The sequence below is a fragment of the Morus notabilis genome, unplaced genomic scaffold (assembly GCF_000414095.1).
Source record: "Morus notabilis unplaced genomic scaffold, ASM41409v2 Scaffold89, whole genome shotgun sequence".
Taxonomy (NCBI): Eukaryota; Viridiplantae; Streptophyta; class Magnoliopsida; order Rosales; family Moraceae; genus Morus; species Morus notabilis.
In genome coordinates this window covers 22,169-49,092 of record NW_010357100.1, presented here as the reverse complement: position 1 = coordinate 49,092, position 26,924 = coordinate 22,169, and the positions used below count along the sequence as shown (strand labels likewise).

General features: G+C 32.7%; 1 protein-coding gene and 2 pseudogenes across 2 annotated transcripts; all 3 read left to right on the top strand.

Moving 5' to 3' along the window:
* Positions 1 to 3,505: 3,505 nt before the first annotated feature.
* Positions 3,506 to 11,191, top strand: LOC112091311 (annotated as a pseudogene).
* A 1,081-nt stretch (positions 11,192 to 12,272) lies between these two features.
* LOC21401355 (beta-glucosidase 12) lies at positions 12,273 to 17,249 on the top strand. 2 transcript variants are annotated; one of them, XM_024164736.1, is made up of 10 exons: positions 12,273 to 12,344; positions 12,586 to 12,663; positions 12,768 to 12,855; positions 12,963 to 13,218; positions 13,340 to 13,455; positions 13,558 to 13,775; positions 16,166 to 16,197; positions 16,365 to 16,470; positions 16,571 to 16,679; positions 16,778 to 17,249. In XM_024164736.1, exons 1-10 carry the CDS (start codon positions 12,284 to 12,286, stop codon positions 16,944 to 16,946), a joined length of 1,233 nt encoding a protein of 410 aa, XP_024020504.1. In that variant the 5' UTR covers positions 12,273 to 12,283; the 3' UTR covers positions 16,947 to 17,249. The 2 variants fall into 2 exon arrangements, with proteins under 2 accessions (XP_024020504.1, XP_024020497.1); XM_024164729.1 differs by lacking the exons at positions 16,166 to 16,197; positions 16,365 to 16,470; positions 16,571 to 16,679; positions 16,778 to 17,249 and adding exons at positions 13,898 to 13,929; positions 14,079 to 14,184; positions 14,281 to 14,389; positions 14,488 to 14,709.
* Positions 17,250 to 19,120: 1,871 nt separating this feature from the next.
* On the top strand, positions 19,121 to 26,780 carry LOC112091390 (annotated as a pseudogene).
* Positions 26,781 to 26,924: the final 144 nt, after the last annotated feature.

The window sequence follows — 26,924 nt, the reverse complement described above, 5'->3', positions numbered from 1 at the left end:
TGTAACTAACAAAAGGAGGAGGTTTTAGGCTCGTATTTAGGTTGTTGATGTTGGGTTTTCATGTGTGTTTAGCTTGGGGAAGAACGCCCGAGCATTACTTGCTCGGAGGAGTTCCGCCAGAAACCATGAGAAGAAAAGAGTTTCTCTTAAGTGGGAGAGCTATGCTTGGCTTGCTCTCTCTTTTTTCCCTCCATTTTTCAGAGTGTAGGGATGTGGTATTTATAGGCAAGGATGAGGGCTCCAAAAGGAGGGAAATTTCCCTCCAAGAGTGTTTGAATCTTGGCTAAAGCCTCTGCATATAGCTGCGTCGGTAGGAAAGGGAAATGAAGGAAAAAGGAAAGATATGGGGAAAAATGCCATTTTGTCTTTTAGTGCAAGGTAATGGACCAATAGGCTTTTTCTAGACTATTTATAAAAGGTTTGGAACCGTAAATGTGGTAACTCCAAGCTTAGGTAATTTGTTTTACTCTGTCTAATTTCCTCCATAACCCACATTATCCTAAATTCCTCATAGACCTGAGGCCTCCCAAGTGAGCCGAGGGGCTAATTGGACTGGATAAAATTGGCCCGTTTACATTCCTTGGCCTACCAAACCACAGCCCACGTAAAAGTCCCTAAAATGTGGCTTGGGTCCACGTACCATACCTTGGGTCATCATGTGGGATTTGGGCCGAATCTGTACCGTGTGATTTTTTAGGCATCAACATCAATATATCCTTTATGACATTTTTATTTATTGTCTTTTGTAACGTAATCATGGACTTACATATAATTACATCCCAATCATATCAAAACAAAAAAACAAACAATTTAATGAAATTTAATAAAAATTTGATGGTATAAAAGAAATGCCAAAATCTTCAATATCTCTGGTTAAAATCTCCCTTGACGAATTATGAAACAGGCACATATAGGAGTACTTGTACGTGTTTCTTTCCAAATAGTCAAAGTTCTATTAGAGTTTTTCTTTAACGAAATTAAAGTCCAACCTCTCAGAATCAGAAAAGAAAATTTTTCATTTTCAAAAAAAAAAATAAAAAATTTTTCTAATATTTCTGCAGTCAGAGAATTTCAGTCCTGCTCATAATTTCTTAGACTTAGCGGCTCACAAGCTTTGTAGATGGCACTCTCCCCAGGGTTCCTGCGCTAGTTTGTATGGCTACTGTTGCATGGGTGTTCCGGCCAGTGGTTTTATTCATTAATGACTATTTTATTACAAAAAAGAAAAAAGGAAAAGAAAAGAAAGAAAGAAAGAAAATGCGGAGTTCTAGTTGAATGTTGACGAGGCAAAAAGATGTAAGGAGTCTAGGAGATTAATTAATTATGTTATTAAAAAAAGAAGGAAAATAATTACGTTGAAACATATTGTAATATAATATCCAGGAGCACGATTGGAAAAACAAATTAATGATGAAATAAGAAAGAATGAGTAATGTCAATTTGATGTCCAATATATTAGGTAAGTTTCTAACAAAATACGGAAAATTGAAAAACGTTACGTACCGAAAGGAGCGAAACTAAAGTATGAACTCTAAAGCACGTGCCTACACAATTGACTATTGAGCTATGAAATAGTTCACCTTCCCAGGCCAAGAAGATAAGTCAAAGTGTATGGCTGAGATATCTTATCTTATGTTATTGTTCGACGCTAATTATTTAATCACATCCCTTCCATCAAAGAAAGAAAATACCACAAACATATTTATCTATGATGTGTCACACAATGTCGTCCAAGCAACAAGACACGTATTTCAGAGAAGTGGTAGGGAATTGATGAACTTTTTGTAGAAAATTAACAACGCGTTAGCTAGATTAGAATATTTTTCATACTTCGTACTTTTCCTTATATATGGTTAGCGTGTACGATATAAACTTATATTTACTGAAACAAAGTTAAATTAAATTAAAAAGGGAATATTTTCACCTTCATTAATTTGAGAAAAAAATAATATTAGCTGATTGGTTTTTAAGTTCTGTGAACTATCTCTATAAAAAGCAATATATATATATATGTATTGTAGTCCAGTTCTGGCTTTGACTAAATTTATTTTTCTTTAACAAAAATCTTTATTGAGGCTTTAGATACATATAAGTTAGGATGAGAAACAATAATAATAATTTCTTAACGATGAGAAACAAACAAGTGACTTATAACAAATTTGCCGCTGCTAATTAGTACTAGCCTAATTGGTAAGAATGTGGTTGTTTAAGCAAGAGCTCCAACATTCAAATTCTAGGAACAACAATATATTCCCGTATCAGAACTTATGGATTGAAAAAAAGAAACAAAAAACTTAGGAGGCGTTTAGTATGTAGTAATCTTAAGGATGAGAATGAAAATATGCAATATTATCATGTTTGGTTCAAGAATTATAATTTTTAGATTCTCAGGAAAGTGATTACCATGGGATTCACTTTCTCTCATTTTAAGATAATTTGAATACCACCCAACATGGTGTTATTCAAATTCCCAAGAATCTCAAAATCATGGGAATCTTATTATTATTCCAGCATTAGTATAAACCAAATAGTGAAGCCGCAAAACCTGGGTAGAAGGATTGAATCAAAATGGCAGCACTTTGATAAGACCAAAGGAGAAAGAGGTACTTTTAAATCTTGAAATATGGAAACTATTGCATCTTTTGGTTAAAATTGTTTCTGTAGGAATAAAAAATTCTTCACAAAAAGATTAAAAAATAAACTTTACAGAGGATCTGAAGGAAACTGTCCTTCAAGAAAGAAAAGGATTGCTAGACAATAGCACCAAAATACAAACTGATGACAAAAATTAAAAAAAAAAACTCATAAGTGCAACTCTGTCAACTAGAGAAAGAAAAATGTCTAACATAATCGTTCTTCTGTATACTGTTGCAACAAAGATTGACTCCTATAAGAGCACAGTTGACTGCAGGCATGAGATTTTAGTTTTTTTCAATAATAATAATTATTATTCTTATTAATATTAATATTATTATTATTATTATTATTATTATTATTATTATTATTATGGATCTTCTTCCATGCGAATAACCAAACACAATAATGTAATATTCCTGGGAATTTGAAAAAGATTCATGTATGGAACCAAACACAGTAATGAATTATTTTTACGAATCATATTACCTTCCATCACTTTACTGGGAATATGAGTCCTACTGATTCTTGCATACCAGCCACTAGCCGGTGAATATTTTGTTTTTCCATATTTTTTATATTTTTGTTACTCTTCTTTTCCTTTTATTTTTATATATGGTTTGTATATATGTGGACTATCCTGTTGATTAAAAGAAATTTCATGTGGTGCATTGCAGAAAGGAAAGTTGCCTTAATTAAACCAATTTATACTTTTTCATCGATGTGCACAAGTGTAATTTAGGAGCATAATCTAGCGATAAATCTGCACTCTAATTCCATTTTACCTTTTAGAGTTCAAACTCCCACTTCAATTTACCTTGTAGAGTTCAAACTCCCACTTCAAGCTACAAGGAAAGTTGCACATTTATTGATGTTGATATATTTTTATGAGTTTTTGGCTCACATATTACGTTGTTATTTGTATGCATGTAAAAACCATTTTAAGGACTACGCAGAGCTTTGTTTTGAAGAATTTGTAGATAGGGCAAAGCATTGGATCACCTTGAATGAGCCATGGTCCTACTCTATAGGTGGTTATTCAGAGGGGTTTTTTCCGCCGAGTCGATGTTCTGATTGGCAAAACTTAAATTGTATTCGTAGAGATTCAGGAATAGAACCATATTTGGTGTCCCACTATCAACTCCTCTCTCATGCCACTGCCGTTAAACTATACAAGGAGAAATATCAGGTCACATTTATATAAATTTGATAATTACTAATTATTTTACTATCTAATAATAAGAAAATTTTAAAAGATTTTTTGCTCATAATAGGGAAATTAAATTAAGTTGTTTATTTAAGATTTTAATTGATTCACTATAATGGAATTGCTAAAAATTATGTGCAGGCATCTTAAAAGGGCGTGATAGGAATAACACTGGTGTCAAATTGGTTTGTGCCGTTTTCTAACGCAAAGAAGCACCAAAATACTGCGCTACGAGCCGTCGATTTCATGTTTGGATGGTATTAAACTAATCGAAGCACTGCATATACATAAATATTTATCATATATGATTTCGTATAGTATTTTTATTAATTTTTCAATCAAATGATATTCACTTTTTAATTCCCTTCAATGTTGTCATTGCAGGTTTATGGACCCCTTGGCAAATGGTGACTATCCGCATAGCATGCGATCTCTAGTTGGAAAGCGATTGCCCAAGTTCACGAAAGAGGAATCTAAACTTGTTAAAGGGTCATTTGACTTTCTAGGATTGAACTACTACACTACTAACTATGCAGCTTATGCGTCTAATCATAATTCTGTCAACGGAAGCTATACTACGGATGCCCAAGCAAATATTACACGTACGTGTGTGTGTCTATATATATATATATATATATATAGAGTTAAATTAACTTGATTAATTTATTTTGAAGAGATTATTATTTTTAATTCTCTATTAATAATAGAATCTTCTTAATTTATCTTTGATCATATAAATGTTCTTGTGGCAGCCCAACAAAATGGCGTCCCCATTGGTCCGAAGGTGTGTACCAATCGTAATCATTAATTATACTTGACTCTTGATGAGCATTATTACTACTAGCTACTACCACCACCACTACTACTATTATTATTAGTCGTATTATTGCTATTGTTTATTATTATTATTATTATTATTATTTTCACTTGAACTTAAGTAAGTTTAACCAAATTCCGACGTTCTTATTCTTTTGCTTTGTATAATATGGCAATATTATAATTGCAGGCGGCTTCAGAGTGGCTGTATGTCTATCCGGTTGGAATTCATGAGATTTTTCTGTATACAAAGAGAATGTATTACAATCCACTAATTTACATCACGGAGAACGGTAATGAACAACAATTTCATGCTTTTATCTATCTTTTCCTGCTACAGTTAAAAACTTTCAAAAATATTACATCTCAGTTCAAATTAAAAATTTAAATTTGCAAAGTGAATGAGGCCTTAGTTGTTTTCTTTATCGTTCAATGAAGCATTTTGAATTAAAAAAAAAAATTAGTATTTAGCAAGAAAAACAAAACAAAAAACTAGTTTTGGATATGATCACATGTCATATACAGTTACTGAGGACAGAAGAGTTACATATATAGCAAGAAAGTTTATTAAAATAGAACACGGACACGAATTATGTTTTTAAAATTATATTTTAATTCATTTATTGTCTTTTTTATGGCTTATAACGATCACGGTACAGATAGATTGATCCCAACGACTATACATATACATACATAATTTATGTATAAATGTATTTGGAATCCCAAAGTATTAACTTCTTAGGCTACAGAGTGTGCTTTCTTTCGTGTTTGCATTTTAAAAATTTTTAAATGCACGTGGACGGCTAAATATAAAAAGAGAAATAGTAGAAAATAGGTCAATATGAAAAGCTTAAGAAAGTATATAGGCAAATTTTTAGTTATAGAAATTAATAGGTCATAACTTGTCAAGTTATGGTTCATAACCAGATAAGTTATGGACAAACTTCTCAAGTTATGGTTCATAGCCAGACAAGTTATGGACAATTATGGACAATAACTTGTCAAGTTATGGTTCATAACCAGACAAGTTATGGACGAAAACAGTAATTTGGCATATTTATTAACTTATGTAAACTATTAGCCTATTAATTTTAATTCATTTCAAGTCTTGGCCTATTTTTTTCTTTCTCTCATATAAAAATTACTCGACCCCTTTGGACTTGCTAACAATTTCTTAAATTATTAGCTTTTTTTTATGAAGATTTATTCTATTCAGTGTCTTTAAGAAACGAGCAGTACTATGTGATAGGGTATTTAAAAAAGAAACCCATTTCATTGATATACCACTCTTTCTCTCTCTTAAATTTTAAATTCGACATTCGGATAAATAATTATTATTTCTATTATATTTCATTTTAATCCACTAATTACATGATAGATCTGATGTTACGTCTGATGTTCCAGATGATGTTGAAACATTGTCTGGAAGATGACTTAATTAATTAAAATTCGGATTAATTACGTTGCTTGAGTAGAATAAAGTGCAGAAATCAAAATAGACACGCAATATGGTATCGCAGTTCGGTGCGCACCCCGCACGCCCAGACAATAAACAGTTTCACTATACGTCAAGAATTACAACACTGACAGACTTATTCACTCAAGGACTCCCTCCTAGACTATGACGCCGCTGTGATGAAATCGCACAATGACTCTGTTTAGTGTGCACCACACGTCTTCTAAATTGCACGGCGAACTCCCTTCGACCGACAAAGCTTCCTCCCGAAAGCAACAAATCCCTCTCCTGAAAGACGATCTCAATAATGCACAAGGCTCACAAAAAACTCACAGACTCTTTTCTGAAAATATTCTATAAAACCCCACATTTGCATAACTAACTTTATTCTTCAAATATAATGCAAACTTCAAATCTCCATGCACATCTTCATTATATATCTCCACGAGCACGATATCTTCACAATGACCTAGATATCACATTTGCTCCAAGTTCCTCTCCCGTAAAAAATCAAATCCCAATATATATATATATATATATATAATTTTCTTTTGCCAAATCAATCTTCAATTCGAATTCACCTCAAATTCGAATCCAACCAAAAGCCAAAAAAAACGGGATAATCATCACAATAAAATCTCTACATAATCTTTTTGATCCTTATCTCATTCTAGAATCCCATTTAAATTTAAATAACCAATGTCTTATCTGTATCTCTCCAAATCTCAACCAATGTCTTATATTCCTTTGACCAAGCGTTTATCCTTATCTCTTCAAATCTCAACTCAACAAAATCTGCAACTTTAACTTCAAATCTGATTTGAATTCTTCTTCCGCAATCTGAAATCTTCTTGAACCTATTTTTTGAATTTTTACAAGATTGCCAATAAATTGCCAACTAATAAAAATACCTAACAATCTCCCCCTTTGACATCTTTTGGCAAAACTAACAAATGATCCTAAAAATTCATAAAAAAAAACGTAAAGGATTACATTGTTCTCCCCCTTTTTGACAAAAATAAGCCAAAGACACAATGAAAAAAAAATAAAAAAATAAAAATAAAATCACACCCTAGAACCGTCTTCAGCAGCTGATGTCGCAGATCATGTTGTAACATTAGTTGGAACACTCGGTTCAACACTTTGCACAAGATATCTTTGAGGGCATTGATCTCTGTAGCTTACAACCCCTGAATTTTTCTTGTGTCTTACTCCGCCTGAATTAGTACATGCTTCTAAAGAAGTATAAGCCTTATGACATCTCAAATCAGATTTCTTTACCCACACACGTTTAGAAAAATTATTTTTCACATCAATCTTCACGTTAGGTGTCTTCTTTGAGTTTGCAAAATTTGGTGGATTAATAAGCATACTTCTCTTCAAAGCATTTAAATACTTGTAGCATCTTGGTCTTATGTGGCCATGTATACCGTAGTAATGGCATGTAGGGACAAACCTTCTATGTCAAGGGGATGAGATAGTAACCTTCTTACTAGAGGAAATCGGAGGCTTAGGGGTAGGCGTCTTCTTCACAAACACAGTTTTGGATGTTGAGCTCTCACCATTATAGCTAAGGCCATGTCGATTACCACTCACTTTTCCTATTGAGAGAATGTGATCCAATTTTGAAGTGCCCGAATTCATCATCTTCAATGACTTTTGAGTGTGCTCCAATTCACCTCTTGCCTTCTGCAACTTTTTCTCCTTTTCAACAGCTTGGAATTCATAATTTATAGCAGCCCTCTTAAGTACATCATTCTCTTTAATAAGCTCATTGACTCGCTCCCGCAAAGACTTATTCATTTTAACCACCAAAACCCATTTTTTGAACATGGTTTCATATGCCTCCGGCATTGTCTACTCAGTTAGTTCTTCACCATCGCTGGAACCGTCAGAATATGAAAAAATTTTATTTTCTTCTGGTTTTCCAGAGTGTGTTGCAGATGATGTTGCAGATGATGTTCCAACATGAGCTGTGACACGATCTGTAACACTACAGTTTGGAACATCTTGGTAGACATTAAATGCAACATAGTTGTTCACATGATCATCATCTTCCTAGTTGCCTTCAGAATCATCATCACTTCATGTGACATTGAGAGACTTCTTTCTCTTTTTGAGAGTGTTAGCACACTCAGACTGAATGTGACCATAACCGTCGCACTCCCAGTATTGAATTTTCCTATTCTTCTTCTTATCATTGGAGGAATTTGTAGCTCCCTTATTTTTCTGAAAATTGTTGGAGTTGTTGAAAGTTGGAGTTTGGTTCTTCTCGTTGAACTTCTTCATCACCCTATTGAAATTTTTAGTCAATTGAGCAAAAGACTCCGCTAGGTCTTCATCTTCTTCTTCAACATTATCTTCCACTTCGGCTTGGAAAGCAATCCCCTGAGAAATCTCCTTCTCCTTCTTATTTTGACTTATATTCATTTCAAATGTCCTCAGTGATCCTATCAATTCATCAAGTCTCATAGACTCAGTGTCTTTTGCCTCTTCAATGGCAGTGACTTTGTAGGCAAATCTTTGTGCTAATGATCTCAATGTCTTGCTGACAAGTTTTGTCTCGGGAATTTTTCACCAAGAGCAAAGGATTCATTAGCTAAATCACACAACTGTGAATTAAATTCAGAAATAGTTTTAGTTTCATGCATTCGAAGAGTTTCGAACCTGGTTGTGAGCATATTCAATTTTGATTGTCTAACCGCGGCTGTTCCTTCATGAGCTACCTCTAGAATCTCCCATGCTTCTTTTACTGATTCACATGTGGATATCATTTTGAACTGGTGAACATCCACTCCATTGAATATTGCATTGAGCGCACGTGAGTTGTAGTTGGCTAACCTATCTTCATCAGTGCTCCATGACTCTTTAGGCTTGAGAATCTCATTTCCTTCTGCATCTTTTGTTTCTGGATGCTTCCATCTGATCAGGATTGCACGCCATGCTCTTTCATCTTGAGCCTTGATGAAAGCCTTCATCCGAGCCTTCCAATATGAATAATTCAAACCATCGAGCAGAGGGGGACGTACAACTGAACCTCCTTCCTTCAAAAAATCCATTCCAAACATAACAGATAAACTCTCCAAGATCTCACCGAACTTAGAACCGCTCTGATACCACTTGATAGATCTGATGTTACGTCTGATGTTCCATGATGTTGGAACATTGTCTGGAAGATGACTTAATTAATTAAAATCCGGATTAATTATGTTGCTTGAGTAGAATAAAGTGCAGAAATCAAAATAGACACGCAATATGGTATTGCAGTTCGGTGCGCACACCTACTCTGCAGGGCCACGCCCAGACAATAAACAGTTTCACTATACTTCAAGAATTACAACACTGACGGACTTATTCACTCAAGGACTCCCTTCTAGACTATGACGCCGCTGTGATGAAATCACACAATGACTCTATTTAGCGTGCACCACACGTCTTCTAAACTGCACGACGAACTCCATTCGACCGATAAAGCTTCCTCCCGAAAGCAACAAATCCCTCTCCCGAAGGACGATCTCAAAAACGTACAAGGCTCACAAAAAACTCATAGACTCTTTTCTGAAAATATTCTATAAAACCCCACATTTGCATAACTAACTTTATTCTTCAAATATAATGCAAACTTCAAATCTCCATGCACATCTTCATTATATATCTCCACGAGCACAATATCTTCACAATGACTTAGATATCACATTTGCTCCAAGTTCCTCTCCCGTAAAAAATCAAATCCCAATATATATATAAAAAATTTTCTTTTGCCAAATCAATCTTCAATTTGAATTAACCTCAAATTCGAATCCAACCAAAAGCCAAAAAAAAAAACCGGATAATCATCACAATAAAATCTCCACAAAATCTTTTTGATCCTTATCTCATTCTAGAAACCCATTTAAATTCAAATAACCAAAGCCTTATCTATATCTCTCCAAATCTCAACCAATGTCTTATCTTCCTTTGACCAAGCCTTTATCCTTATCTCTTTAAATCTCAACTCAACAAATCTGTAACATTAACTTCAAATCTGATTCGAATTCTTCTTCCGCAATCTAAAATCTTCTTGAACCTATTTTTTGAATTTTTACAAAATTGTCAACTAATAAAAATACCTAACATTACACTACCTATATTATTGCATTATTGTTAAAACAAAAGTAATCAAGTAGCGCGTGCTTATAATATAGTTTCGATAAATGAGAAAGTGGGGAACGGAACAAGAAGGATGTTCTTAAAATTGTATTTTTAAGAAATTTTATTGTGTTTTGTGGATGTGTGTGGGGCTCATGAGTATTGATCTAATTTATAAGTGATTTAATTAGTAGCCTCGTGATGATGACCGTCATGTATATACAGCTAGAATATTGGATCCCAATTTTTCTGTTATACATGAGGAGCACATTTTCATCGGTAGTCAGTTTATATCAATAAACGAATAAAGAACTGTTATTTTATATTATATTTCATTTTCATCCACCTAACTATCGCTGAATATCTATGTTAATGCGTTAAGTTCAAAGATAAGTCAAGCAGCACGTGCTTTTATACCAATTACGACTTGTTTATAGCCTACCAAACAATTCTTTAAGACAACGTGAACACCTAGATTTATCCCAACTTGTGTGTATTACATATATATATATACATTTTAAAACAAAGTTAAAAGAAGTTTTGCCACTTGTGTTTTTTTTTTTCTACTAATAGAAATTGTTGTTTTAGCTATTGGATTAATTTTTTTAGCATTCTGATTATGCGTATCTATATTAAAAATTTGCAGCACATAACACAATTATTTCCAAACATAAATTATATCAGTTTAATTATAAATCTAAAACTAAAACAACCATACCTACCGATAAGGCAAAAAAGGATTATACCGTAGAAATTCCTTTCATTGATTCATAGTTTCAATTTTATTATATGTTATAATACATATGTTATCGATAACTAATTAATTACATGTTAAAGGGATTGATGAGTTTAATGATCCTAAATTATTCCTTGAACAAGCTTTTAATGACACCCAAAGAATTGATTACCACTTCCGCCATCTCTCTTACCTTCGAAAGGCGATCAAGTAAGTCCTTTATTAACTAGCTCGCTAGAGAACCTTTTAATTAACTTGTATCTCCTTCAAAGTTGTAAGTTTGAGCCAGGTTAAACGAGTCAGTCTCAGACTCGTCATTGTCAGCTCAGACTTAATTCTAGATTTTTTAAGCTTAGAAACGGGTTTGGCCGACCCTCTCTCTTTTAGAATCCACAGACCTAATATTTTTTAAATTTTTTTTTAAAAATATCTTATAAGATTTCTTTCCATTTGACTATTTTATGAGAAAAAAATGATTTTAAATTTCCGCGGCAGCCCTTTTTCTCTATATAAAGACAGTTCGCATGCATTGTGGAGACGTACACCATTTCTCAAAAGTAGCCAAAATCATGATGACATCTCAACTCTCACTAATCTTCTTTAGCCACGTCTTTTTACTTGTTTTTGGCTATGCAGCTCCTACAAGTAGTCTAGCTCAAAATATATCAAGAAAATACGACACCGTTTTCCTCAACAGAAGCAGTTTCCCAGCTGGTTTCATCTTCGGAACAGGTTCATCAGCTTATCAGGTAATCGAGTAAGGCTTAAACGAAGGCTTAATTTTCCACATTCTATGATCTGAACAATTTACATATATATATGCGCACTTAACTTTGTGGATTTTTCTTTTCATCTTTTTTGCGCGTGTGTGTGTGTCGACGTTATATATGCTGAGTTTGTGAATTTGATCAGTTTGAAGGTGCTTGGAACGAAGGTGGTAGGGGAGTAAGTTTGTGGGATACTTACACTCACAAATACCCAGGTTTTTCTCTTGATCTTTCTGTACTTTCTCTTTCTGTTTCATTAATGTTTTTCTTCCTTTTCTTTTGCAAATAACCATATTCAAAAGAAATTTTCGACATTTAGCTTTTGCGTAGATTATATTTTATTGCCTTTGGGCTCATATGATCAGCAAGTTGCTAGTTTTTAAAACAGCCAAAACCATATAAGGTTAATTGGTTCGATTTGAACTGGACCGTTATTTTTTTTACTTGATTTGATTTGGGATTTCAAAATCGCTGTTTCAAACCATCAAACGCATATATATATATATATATATATATATATATAGGAAGATGTGCGGATTATGAAGGAAATGAATACGGATGCTTATAGATTCTCCATCTCATGGACCAGGTTGTTGCCAAGTAAGTTCGCTGTCTTCAACTATCATTATGATCAAATAATACTGTAAATTTGAGATAATAGGCTATTTAGATAGATCAATTATAACCCCCTAGTTCTTTTTAAAGTATTTACAATACATGCCATTTGTTTTTTTTTTTTTTTTTTTGCTGAAATCAAACTCAAAAACAAATGCCCACATTTATTATTTTTTTCAGCTAAAGGTGTGTGTGTACTATTTTTACATATAATTGCTTTGATCAGATGGAACAATAAATGGGGGTGTGAACAAGGAAGGAGTCAAGTACTACAACAATCTCATAAACGAACTCCTAGCCAAAGGTGATTTTACATATGTATATATATCATAAAACCTCATTATACATAGTAGTACGTTATCCTACGTCATAACAATATCTTAATTGCTTATGTTTTGCTTAATATAGGTTTGACACCTTTTGTGACTATCTTCCACTGGGATACTCCTCAAACTCTAGAGGACCAGTATGGCGGTTTCTTAAGCCCACGCATTGTGTAAGTCTTTGTCAAATATCGATTGCAGAAGTGTAATTAATCACATTTATCGTAAATCGTTTTTCATGGGTTTTCGCTTTTTTATATACTGTACACAATATATACAGGAACCATCTCAAAGACTACGCAGACCTATGTTTTAAGGAATTTGGAGACAGAGTAAAGCATTGGATCACCATCAATGAGCCATCTATCTACGCCAATAATGGTTACGTAAGTGGGATTTTTGCGCCGGGCCGATGTTCGGCGTGGCAAAACGCTAATTGCACCGGTGGGGATTCAGGGACAGAACCGTATATAGTTGCCCACTATCTGATCCTCTCTCACGCTGCCGCAGTTAAAGTATACAGGGACAAGTATCAGGTAATCATCGTATAATAAATTTGACGATCACAGATCAAATAGTCAATAAATACTACAATATATAAGGACAATATTGATCATAAATATTAATGAGAGTAGCTAAAAACTGTGTGTACTGCAGGCATCTCAAAAGGGCTCGATAGGACTAACAACGGTAAGCGACTGGTATGTGCCGTATTCAGACGCAAGGCACAACGTGAATGCTGCAAAAAGATCCGTTGATTTCTCGCTAGGATGGTATTAAGCTCAGAGAATATATATAACTAATTTTTGTGCCATATTTTATATGGTTTTGTAACTAATTTCTTTAATTTATGTCATTGCTTTTTTTTATTGCAGGATTTTGGACCCATTGGTATATGGTTACTATCCGCATACCATGCGAGTTCTAGTAGGAAACCGATTACCAAAGTTCACCAAAAAGGAATCCCAACTTGTTAAAGGGTCATATGACTTTCTAGGAATAAACTACTACACTAGTAGCTATGCAGCTTATGCGCCTAGTCAAAATAACTTGCAACTCAGCTATAATACGGACTCTCGTGCAAACGCTACAGGTATTTATATATATATATATATGTATAATATTGGGTTAATTAACTTAATTAATTTAGGTAGATAATCGAGATTAGAGATATTAATTTAATTTTGACAAATATTTTTATGTTCTCTATGGCAGCCGTACGAAATGGTGTCCCCATTGGTACACAAGTACGTACACATATATATACAATATATATATTATTTATTAACTATATGCTTGAGTACTCTTGATGAGCACTATTATAAGAAGCAATTTGGATCTTCTAATTCTTCTTTGCTTTGTAAAGTTTGTTAATTGTGATATGCCAATATTGCAGGCTTCTGGTTCATTCTGGCTTTATGCCTATCCGCAAGGACTTTATGACCTTTTGATGTACACGAGGACAAAGTATAACAATCCACTAATTTACGTGACGGAGAACGGTAATTAGTCTTTAATTGTTATTATTATTATTAGTAAATTAATAATTATCTGAGTAATCAGTACCTTTCTAATTCTTGCTAATTACGTACATGCAGGTGTTAGTGAGAAAAATGATCCCACATTATCGCTTAAACAAGCCCTAAATGACACCCACAGAATTGATTACCACTTCAAACATCTCACTAAACTTTCAGAAGCTATCCGGTAATTAGTCTTTAACCAGTTTTAATTAACTCTCTTAGCCCGATTATTTTATCTAACATGACATGACTTAATTTGGATAAAATTTTAAATTTGTGCAGGGACGGGGTCAATGTGAAAGGATACTTTGCATGGTCATTCTTGGACAACTTTGAATGGGCTTGGGGTAAAACTTCTCGGTTTGGCATTTACTATGTGGATTTCAACAATGGGCAAAAAAGATACCCTAAACTCTCATCACACTGGTTTAAGAAATTCCTCAAGAAATAATGAAGTACTACACTCTTTAGATCTTATTATTGTAGTGATGGAGAGTTCTTTAATCGTCGTTTTTCTTTTGTTTTGTAATAAATATTGCTATCCCTTGAGGACTGATCTTTCGTTTTTTTTTTTTTGCTGAAATCAAACTCAAAAACAAATGCCCACATTTATTATTTTTTTCAGCTAAAGGTGTGTGTGTACTATTTTTACATATAATTCCTTTGATCAGATGGAACAATAAATGGGGGTGTGAACAAGGAAGGAGTCAAGTACTACAACAATCTCATAAACGAACTCCTAGCCAAAGGTGATTTTACATATGTATATATATCATAAAACCTCATTATACATAGTAGTACGTTATCCTACGTCATAACAATATCTTAATTGCTTATGTTTTGCTTAATATAGGTTTGACACCTTTTGTGACTATCTTCCACTGGGATACTCCTCAAACTCTAGAGGACCAGTATGGCGGTTTCTTAAGCCCACGCATTGTGTAAGTCTTTGTCAAATATCGATTGCAGAAGTGTAATTAATCACATTTATCGTAAATCGTTTTTCATGGGTTTTCGCTTTTTTATATACTGTACACAATATATACAGGAACCATCTCAAAGACTACGCAGACCTATGTTTTAAGGAATTTGGAGACAGAGTAAAGCATTGGATCACCATCAATGAGCCATCTATCTACGCCAATAATGGTTACGTAAGTGGGATTTTTGCGCCGGGCCGATGTTCGGCGCGGCAAAACGCTAATTGCACCGGTGGGGATTCAGGGACAGAACCGTATATAGTTGCCCACTATCTGATCCTCTCTCACGCTGCCGCAGTTAAAGTATACAGGGACAAGTATCAGGTAATCATCGTATAATAAATTTGACGATCACAGATCAAATAGTCAATAAATACTACAATATATAAGGACAATATTGATCATAAATATTAATGAGAGTAGCTAAAAACTGTGTGTACTGCAGGCATCTCAAAAGGGCTCGATAGGACTAACAACGGTAAGCGACTGGTATGTGCCGTATTCAGACGCAAGGCACAACGTGAATGCTGCAAAAAGATCCGTTGATTTCTCGCTAGGATGGTATTAAGCTCAGAGAATATATATAACTAATTTTTGTGCCATATTTTATATGGTTTTGTAACTAATTTCTTTAATTTATTTTTTTTATTGCAGGTTTTTGGACCCATTGGTATATGGTTACTATCCACATACCATGCGAGTTCTAGTAGGAAACCGATTACCAAAGTTCACCAAAAAGGAATCCCAACTTGTTAAAGGGTCATATGACTTTCTAGGAATAAACTACTACACTAGTAACTATGCAGCTTATGCGCCTAGTCACAATAACTTGCAACTCAGCTATAATACGGACTCTCGTGCAAACGCTACAGGTATATATGTATAATATCGGGTTAATTAAGTTAATTAATTTAGGTAGAAGATCGAGATTAGGGATATTAATTTAATTTTGACAAATGTTTTTATGTTCTCTATGGCAGCCGTACGAAATGGTGTCCCCATTGGTACACAAGTACGTACACATATATATACCAATTATATATATATATATATATATATATAATTTATTAACTATATGCTTGAGTACTCCTAATGAGCACTATTATAAGAAGCAATTTGGATCTTATAATTCTTTTTTTCTCTGTAAAGTTTGTTAATTGTGATATACCAATATTGCAGGCTTCTGGTTCATTCTGGCTCTATGTTTATCCGCAAGGACTTTATGACCTTTTGATGTACACGAGGATAAAGTATAACAATCCACTAATTTACGTCACGGAGAACGGTAATTAATCTTTTATTATTATTATTATTATTAGAAAATTAATAATTATCTGAGTAATCAGTACCTTAATTTCTAATTCTTGCTAATTACGTACATGCAGGTGTTAGTGAGAACAATGATCCTACATTATCGCTTAAACAAGCCCTAAATGACACCCATAGAATTGATTACCACTTCAAACATCTCACTAAAGTTTCGGAAGCTATCAGGTAATTAGTCCTTAACCAATTTTAATTAACTTGCTTAGCCCGATTATTTTATCTAACATGACATGACATAATTTGGATAAAATTTTAAATTTGTGCAGGGACGGGGTCAATGTGAAAGGATACTTTGCATGGTCATTCTTGGACAACTTTGAATGGGCTTGGGGTAAAACTTCTCGGTTTGGCATTTACTATGTGGATTTCAACAATGGGCAAAAAAGATACCCTAAACTCTCATCACACTGGTTTAAGAAATTCCTCAAGAAATAATGAAGTACTACACTCTTTAGATCTTATTATAGTAGTGATGTAGAGTTCTTTAATCGTCGTTTTTCTTTGTTTTGTAATAAATATTGATATCCCTTGAGGACTGATCTTTCGTTTAGTTTATTTTTTTTATTGTGGCGTCATTGTGTTTATTGTGCGACAAGCCGTTTTGCTGAAATGGACCACACATTTCCCTAATTATCAGGTTCTTCTCGTGTTAGTGGAGGCCTAACTATTTGGCTGCTTTGCAGAAACTTATTGCTCTAAGAATTTATGATTAATGCAATAAATTGTGATCAATTGAAACCTTGAATCTCTTAATTGTCTTTGAGTTTTATAAATAATGTTAGAATTTGTTCCCTTATTACTTATAAGCAGCTAGTGATGATGTAAGGAGAATAATCTGATCATTGCTGGTTTATTAAGAGTTGCTTGTTGATCAGTCGTTTGCACTTTAAATTTGTTGCTCAGTGGTTAAAAAATGTCCCTATTATATATATATATATATATATATATATATATATTGTTTAAGGAGACTACATATATAGTGTTCATGGGAGTAGTAAAATTAGATTTCTTACCTGTCAGTCCATCAAAACTAACTAGTTCTTCCTACGTTGCAAAAACCACCAACGTCCAAACCGACGCATGGACATTGGTAATCCTAACAGTTGAAAATTTGTAATCTAGTTATTTACTACTAACTGCTAGTAATATAGATATTGATTGAGATTTTGCGTGTTCCTAATTGTATTAGAAAAAATAGGTGCCTGTAAATATCAAAGACATCGGACATTAATAGCAACTAGACACATATATATCATGGATGGAAATAATGATGGGAAAGAGATGAAATTTTGCACACCTTACACTTTGCATTAAGATGCGTATGCAGATCTTTCACTAGAATATAAAAACTGATGTGACTTTGTTTATTGCTATGTATTATGTATATATAGCGCCGAAGAGTATTGATCGCCTAAATTGAAATCAATTAAAAGTTTCGTGAGTCAATATTGATGACCATGGCTATATTTTTTTTGTACATTTCATATTTTTAATCCACTTAGTTAATACAGCAACGGAACACTTATAATTAAATAAATATTTAAAGTCCACAAACATATACATTATATAATAACCACGGCGTGTGTACATATAATGACCATGACGTATGTATATATGTATACAAACATATACACTATATGATTATACATATCGATAGCAAGCTCACCCCTTTGTTCAAGATTAACCCGTAATTTATGCGGATTCTTAAAAAAAAAAAAAAAAAAAAAAGGACTATTATTTTAGCGAAGAAAAAAAAAACAGTTAAATAAATATTTTGGCTTTGCCAAAGAAAACGCTTTTTTAACAAAACAGTAAAAATATTTGTACATACAAGAAATATGGTGCGTGTTTGGAACCGTTTTTGAAAACGGTTTTTACATATTTCGAGAGGTAAAAAATAAAAACGAAAACGAAACAACGTTTGTTTAGCAAATATTTTAAAAACAAAAATGAAAACAAAAACAGTAAAAATGATTTTTGTGAAGAGATTAAAAAACAGTTGAAAGTTTTTTTCATTTTTGTGTTTTCATTTTTAATACTTATTAATAATATTATAATATATTAATTAATAAACACGATTTTATTTTTTTATTATTTTCAAAACAATCTCTTAAAAAATTAACCAAACACAATTTTAAAATTAATCTCAAAATAATTCTTAAAATAATCTCATTTTTATTTTTTATTATAAATAAAATTATTTTAAAACTATTTCTAAACGCACCATAATTGCATCTCACCTTTTTCAAGATCATTGAATATAATATTGATAAGTTACATCATGTCCATATTGTGTCGCTCGGTGTGCGTGTATAATTGTATTTAACCTGGATTTTTGTATTTAACGTACAGTAGCTTTGACCCTGGTCTTAAAGCTAAACTCATACTTTCAGTTTTATTACATGTTATTATTGTAATTTAAATTTCATTCCCATTTATTAGTCTACAAAAAAAAAAAAAAAGGAAAAAAAATTTAAATTTCCGCTGCTGCCCTTTTTCTGTATGTAAAGACACGCATGAGGTGGGTGGAGTTGTACACCATTTCCCAAAATAGCCAAAATCATCAATAATAATAATGGAGTCACAAATCCCACTCATCTTCTTTATCCATGTCTTTATACACAGCTGCCACAAGCAGGGTACCTCAAAAGATACCGAGTAAATATGACACCGTTTTCCCCAACAGAAGCAGTTTCCCTGTTGGTTTCATCTTCGAAACAGCTTCATCCTCTTATATCACTACAATAAAAAAGCTCATTTACAGCGACGCCATTTCGTGGCAAATAACTTATTTGTCATCACAAATATTTTATTTTTAACAATATGTCGTCGTAAATTAGTCGTCGTAAAAAATCTAACGTAAATACTATATTTGCGACGACATAATTTTGAAATGTCATCACAAATATATTAGCGAGGACAGTCGTCACGAATAAGTCATCATGAATGTTCCGTCGAATATGTCGTTAATGATGACGTGTCATATTGTATTTGCGACAACATAGTGTCATCGTAAAAGTCTTTAAAACTTTTTGCGACTAAACCGTCGTCGCTAGTAATGTGGACTATTTGTGACGAAACTTTAGATATATCGTCGCAAATAGTATTTTCTTTTTTTCATACTTTCCTAATAATATTAATTAATAATGATATAAATTTCGACAACATAACGACTTATTTTTCTTATTATTCAAAAATCAAAACCTACAAAAAACTAGCTTTTAAAAGATTTTGGCGCACCATAACTGCAAGATGTGCCACTCAGACAAGTCATCAAAATTTTTAATCATAACCTAAATCAAATTACAAGCATATCTCATAAAATAACATCCTAAAAAATTCACTCAAAATTTATACCAAATTTCAATAATCTCAAAATTCATAATCCAAAATTTAATATCTATAATATAAACTTCAAATTATATACTAATTCTAAAATCTATAAATCAAAATTCAAAATGTAAAATCTATAATCTAAAATTCTAACAACAAAAAACCCAAATATTTTAAACTAAAAAATACAATAAATAGGTAAAAAAACTTACAAAGTTTAAACCTACTAAAATGGGGGCTGAAAACGGTGAAGGTGGCGCAACAGCGGCAGGGCAGAGGAGGGCGGCGAGGAGAGGGAGTGTTTTTTATACTTCTTTTGATGAAAAAACACTTAAAATGATTAAAACTTATGATAAATGTTGATTTGGTGAGGATTTAGAAGAGAATAGATGGTGGTTTTAGGGTTTAAAGTCGGAAAGCTTGAGAGAGAGAGAGAGAGAGAGAGAGAGAGAGAGAGAGAGAGAGAGAGAGAGAGAGAGAGAGTGTGTGTGTGTGTGTGTGTGTGTGTGTGTGCGCGCGCGTGTGTGTGTGTGAGAGAGAGAGAGATCAAAAAAATAGAGGAGGAGGCTCTGGTCGTGGGTATATAGACAGAGTTTTTTGCAACGACAAAACACTATTTGCGACAACATTGTTGTCGCAAATATAACTTATAAAACTATTTACGACGACATCTGTTGTCGCAAATATAACTTAATTTTTTAATACTTATACTAATGTTCTGAAATTATTATTTGCGACGACGTTGTTCGTTGTCGTCTGAATTACGTTTTGGGAACCACCTATTTTCCCTGCCGTTTTTTGCGAGGGAATTCAAAATAACTATTTGCGACAATATATATTAATGTCGTTGCAAATAATATTTGGGAACTGCTAATTTGATTGCCTTTTTACTCGGGGAATAAAAAATAAATAAATTATTATTTGGGCGGCAAACGTTGGCGCCAGACAACATATGCCGCCAAGTACATATTTGCGGCGACTTGTGCATTATTAGCAACGATAATATTCTCCTGTCATACGAATATTATTTGTGACGTTATGTCGTCGCAAATAGAGCAAATGGTAGTAGTGTTATCAGGTAACAAGCAAGGTCTAAACGAAGGAATATTAATTTTTCACATTCTGTGTTCTGAACTATTTACATCTTCTCAGTTGTATGCCTCTTTTTTCGTCCTTTTTGAGTGTGTGTCAAAGTTGTATATATATATATATATATATGTGTGTGTGTGTGTGTTAAATTAAATTAACCTAAAGGAATAAAAAAAATAACCTAATTATTATGGGTTAAATTTAAGTTTTAGTGATCAATTCCTTTTTTTAAAATTTAATTAACTTAAACATGTTAAAATAAGTGACACATCAGCAAAACAGTTAAAGTTATAGACTAAAATAGAAGGAGGGGGCATTTTGATACATTTTTTTAGATTAGAGGGTATTTTGAATCATTTTGAAAAATTAAGAACACTTTGAAATACGGTACATAGTTCAGACATTTATGAAAATAATCCATTCTATTTTTCTCGAAGATTTTTTTAAAAAAAAAAAGAAAAACTAATGATCCTATTAAGTATATTTAAGAAAAGAGTACGTAACGAGATATACACACACAAAATATACCTGCTTTGTCATTAGATATTCCTCATTCACTTTTTTTTTCTTTTGTAACGGCTCCATTATTTTTAGCTTTTATATAAACTTCAACCTTACCTACTATATTATTCGTGAATAAACATAATGCGTTAGAATTCAAGACCTTTGGTTGCTTACTATCACGTGTAATAGTAATTTCGCTAAAGAAAGTCTATAAATATTTTATGTTCCATTAAAAAAAGTCTAAACATGTTTGGGAATTAGTGTGAACGCCTCTAGAAGAAAACTTAGCAACCAACATGAAAAAAGAAAAAAGAAAAATACATATAAAGAAATTGCAATAGAGAAACGTTTCTAAAAGCTTTCATTAAGAGACGACAAGCTACAATAAGCCCAAAAAAAGACAAACACAGCTATACATGAAAAACAAAAATTTGTAAAGCAAAATAGACAAACTAAGGCCGTGTTAGTTTAGCCGATTCAAATTTTTAAGAGTTTGTGTTGAGTAAATACTGTAATAGAAAAAATTATATGTAACTTTTCATTAGAGAAAATAATGTAATCAATGCTAGAATCAACACAAGTTATGAGTGGATAAAAACCAACAAGTAAAGAATTGTAAATCAAATAGATAAATGAAGACAAATTAAACAAATCAATTATAAGGGGAAAAAAAAGGTCAACCGTGACCTGCCTGTCGATAAAAAGATACGTACACGGTACACACATAAATGGACCGTAAGTGTTGACCTAATCAATTAATCTAATCCCCTCGTGACTCACTGATTACTAAATAAATGTACTTGGACTCCAAAATATTACATTGCAATATGAGTTTAATGAGTCACGCTTGAAAGCGCCCACAGGAGAAATGGGAAGAATTAAGGATTCTCATTTACCTCCCATATATAATTTTCTACGGAATTTCATTTATATTTTTGTTTTTGTTTTTGTTTGTTTTTCTGTATCATAATATATATTAGAAACTCTAAATAAATGTATTTGGAATCCAAAGTAAATATACTATATATTTTCTTCGATTTTATAATATACAATACATTATTCGAGCTCTTCGGACTTAATAACAATTTCTCAAATTATTTTTTTTTCTTTTGCTGAAGAGGTTTTTTTAAGGTACGTAAAAATCCTATTTGATGTATTTAACAAAAGTGCATCGTGTGATAGGTAAGAGAAAAAAAAAAAAAAAAAAAAAAAAAAAAAAAAAAAAAAAAAAATTCGCAGATATCGTGCAGTAATCATACTTGTATTAAAACTTAAAAACAAAAGAAAATACATGCGGCACCAATTTGATGGTTTAAAACTGTACGGTGCCGGTTACAATTTTTTTTTTTTTTTTTTAAATCTTAACAAAGAATTCTTTAAAACCAAGGTTCAATCTCTCAAAAATACCTATGATAAAACGTACAAGTAGGCTAGACTAATTTGGCGAGGACTTGTAGGCTTTTTATGTTTATTTTCTCTTTCTAAGTTAATAAACAAAATCTCGATCCAGCTACAAAATTAGTTCCAAGAAAGAATCATATGGTAGCGGATTCTCTTGCTAGTGGCTCGATCCACTCTTCCATGGCAGTTCAGCAAGAGATTTTCAGTCATGCATGCTCGTTTTGCTTGAACTAGGAGGACCGGTAATATCGCAGCTCGTACGCTTTGGTGCTCTGGTTTTCTAGTAGTTTTCGTCTTATTAATTGAGGACTGCTTGAATGTTGACGACGCAAACAAATATCAGATGTATCAAATAGGATATGGACTCTGCTGAGATGTATATTTTAATACAAATGAGAAATGAGAAACTGATCTTGTTGAATTATGTCTTGGAATAATATCCAGGAACGGATCTCTTAGGCGAAGTGATTGAAGAGAAAATGAGAAAGAACGTGTACTTACCAGTTTATTATTTTTGCTAGTTTTTAATTAATTATACAACTACACGTCACTAGCTCATCTTTTTGTTCAAGACTAAGTACAAAAAGAACTGTTTTTTTTTCTTTTTTTTTTGTGGCTTCTGTTAAAAAAAAAGAGTTAAATATATATCTTTGGCCTTACCAGAGGAATCACTTTTATTTAAGTAATAACCTACCTTTTTTTTACACACTAAATTAAAATGGCAGAGATCTGATCACATTTTCAAGGTAATTGAAAATAATATTTATAAGTTATCATGTATATATATTGTATCGGTGTGCGTGTGTAATTATTAATTGTGGTAGCTTTGACCTAATTTCTTATAAAGCTTAACGAATATTGGTTTCAGTTTTATTATAATTTATTATAGGTCATTCCCATTTATAATTTTACAACGAACAAAAATAATAATTTTAAATCTCAGCTGCTGCAATTTTTCTCTATATAAAGACATGCATATGTGCATGGTGGAGACATGCACCATTTCTCAAAACTATAGCCAAAAGCATTAATTAGTACTAATTAATATATATGGAGTGTATATATATATATATATATATATATGGCGAAGTAGTTATTTACGTGCATATATCTGAGTTTGTGAGTTTGATCATCAGTATGAAGGTGCTTGGAACGAAAGTGGTAGGGGACTAAGTATATGTGGGATAATTACACTCACGAGCACCCAGGTTTTTCTCTTGATCTTTTCTGTACTTTCTCTTCCTGTTTCATTAATGTTTGTTGCCTTTTGTTTAGCAAATATTATACCATATTCAAAAGAAATTTTGCGTCACTTAGCATCTAGATATGTACGCTTATTATTAGAATCCCACATTGGCTGAAGATATTGGCATGATCTACTTAATAAGATGAGGGCAATCCTCCCTTAACAAGCCGGTTTTGTTAAGTTATGGTATATATTATTGCATTTTTGAGTTCCTATGATCAGCGAGTAATTGCTACACGTAGGGGCTTAAGCGTAAACCTGTAAACTTGTAACACTGCTGGTTTTTAAAATTGCCAAAACTGTCAGTGATCAATTGGCTCAATTTCAATCTAAACGGTTAATTTTTTTTAAAAAATTATTGGTTAATATTTTGACAACTTATTTTAGCGGAGGTTGAACATTAAAAGGATGTATTAGCTCTTCAAAGTTGATTTTATGATAACCTCTATGTATCGCATCTTTATTTTTGTTCCGTTGCATCCGTTCAAAGTTATTTAGACTAAAAATTATTTTTTTAGATTTTATTGAAGTTTATAGCTAAAAAAAATTTAATAAACGAAAATCTTATGCTAATTTTTTGTGATTTATTGATATGATAGTTTGAAATTTGATAGGTAACTGCCCCAAACCTAAACAGCTTAGAGTCAAACCGACTAAAGTCTAAACCACTACAAATGGTTTAACTTAATTAGTTTGGAGTTTTCAAAGCAGTAAAATAGCAGTTTTGAATTGGAAAATGCTTCAAACCACATTTGCTTTCACCTGTAGCTACTACACAAACATGTATTTTGCGCATATATGTGCCATATAAAATATATGCATACCTTGATCTAAAGAAGTTTTATCATTTGGTGCAATATTGCAGAAAGGATAGAGGACAGGAGCAACGGGAATGTAACAGCCAACCAGTATCACCGCTACAAGGTGAATAATAATAATAATAATAATAATAATAATAATAATAATAATAATAATAAAATTCAGGGCGTTGTGTATTCTTTTTTTTTTTTTTTGTGGAGTCTAGTGTGGAATGACCGCTAAATTATGTGTGCAACTATCATGTATTCCTATTTCAGTGTTTAAACTAGTGTCTATATTAAAATAACTTTTAAAATGTTAAAGAGCAAGTTCCTGGTTTACTAAGTCGTCTAAAATTAGTTTTTTTTTTGGCCATCGACTGTTGAAATCTCGATAGAAAAATATACTTCCTTTTTCTAACTAATGCCCTAACATTTATATATGGTCTTCACATGTTTTTTCACGTTGAAATTTTAATAATGAGATGCACAAAGAGAACTAATTTGCAAGGACAAATATTTGTTAGATCAAAGACTCATTTTGGGGATTTTTAAGAAGTCATGGCCCAAAACGAGATTCAACTTGTAGTTTGGAGACTAAAATAAGATTAACAAAAAAAAAATGATTGTAAAAAAATAGAAATGAATAAATCTTTATGGCTAATTGATAATCTTGTTACTGAATTTACTCAATTATACGTCAAATAGGAAGATATGGGGATTATGACGGAAATTAATACGGATGCTTATAGATTCTCTATCTCGTGGTCCAGATTGTTGCCAAGTAAGTTCCTTGTTTTTTCAATTTTCTTTATATAAATCATAAGAGATACTATAAATCTGATATAGAGGCCACTTGGATAGAATTTTGATTCCCTAGTTATTTTTGAAGTTTTATAGAGTTATAATACATGCCCATGTGTTTTTCAATTCTTTTTTTTTTTTTCTCAAATCAAACTCAAAAATACATGCCCATATTTATTAGTTGTTTTTTGGTCTAAAAGTGTGTCTCTGTGTGTGTACTACTATTATAATTGATTTGATTAGATGGGAAACTTAGTGAGGGTGTGAACAAGGAAGGAATCGAGTACTACAACAATTTCATCAAGGAACTCCAAGACAATGGTGATTATTTAATTAGTCCTAAATATATGTGTATATATATATTACACCATAATTAAATCTTAATTACATATATTTTGCTTCAAATATTTAATGTAGATTTGACACCCTTTGTGACCATCTTCCACTGGGATAATCCTCAAGCTCTAGAGGACGAATTTGGTGGCTTCTTAAGCCCCCACATTGTGCAAGTCTTCATCACCTTAAACCAAAATATCCATGCAAAAGTGTAAGCACATTTATCGTCGATATATTTTGGTTTTTTATTGCTACAAAATATATGCAGGAACCATTTTAAGGACTATGCAGAACTCTGCTTTAAGGAATTTGGAGACAAGGTAAAGCACTGCATAACCTTAAATGAGCCATATATCTACACAACGAAAGGTTACGTAGATGGGTCTTATGCTCCGGGCCCATGTTTGCCGTGACAAAACCTAAACTGCACCGGTGGGGATTCAGGGACTGAACCATATAATGTGACCCACTATCTACTCCTCTCTCATGCTGCTGCAGTCAAAGTATATAAGGAGAAGTATCAGGTGATCACATGTATATAATATACTTGATGATATAAGGGAAATTTTATTGAATATCTATTGGAGATTTGAATGATTTGATAATTAGAAATATTAGCTAAAAAAACTGTTTGTGCAGGAATCTCAAAAGGGTGTGATAGGAATAACCCATACAACCGACTGGTGTGTGCCGTATTCAGAAGCACTGCACAACGAAAATGCTGCAGTGCGAGCACTTGATTTCGCGTTTGGATGGTAAAATCAAGCCCAGACCTCATCTTCAGCGATCAAACGGAAAATAGGAGTTTATCTCCCCGATCCTTCATTAAACATATCCAGACCTTATCTTTTCCGAATTACAGACCAACCAATGCCGAGATAGAAGGGAGAGGAAGCCCTCGTA

Bases quoted from the DNA above. Each gene is read 5' to 3' on its own strand.
- LOC21401355 (XM_024164736.1), top strand. From the start codon at position 12,284: ATGAAGGAAATGAATACGGATGCTTATAGATTCTCCATCTCATGGACC. The intron at 12,856-12,962 runs GTAAGTCTTTGT...CAATATATACAG, and splicing joins TTCTTAAGCCCACGCATTGT to GAACCATCTCAAAGACTACG. The intron at 13,776-16,165 runs GTATTTATATAT...TCTCTATGGCAG, and splicing joins CTCTCGTGCAAACGCTACAG to CCGTACGAAATGGTGTCCCC.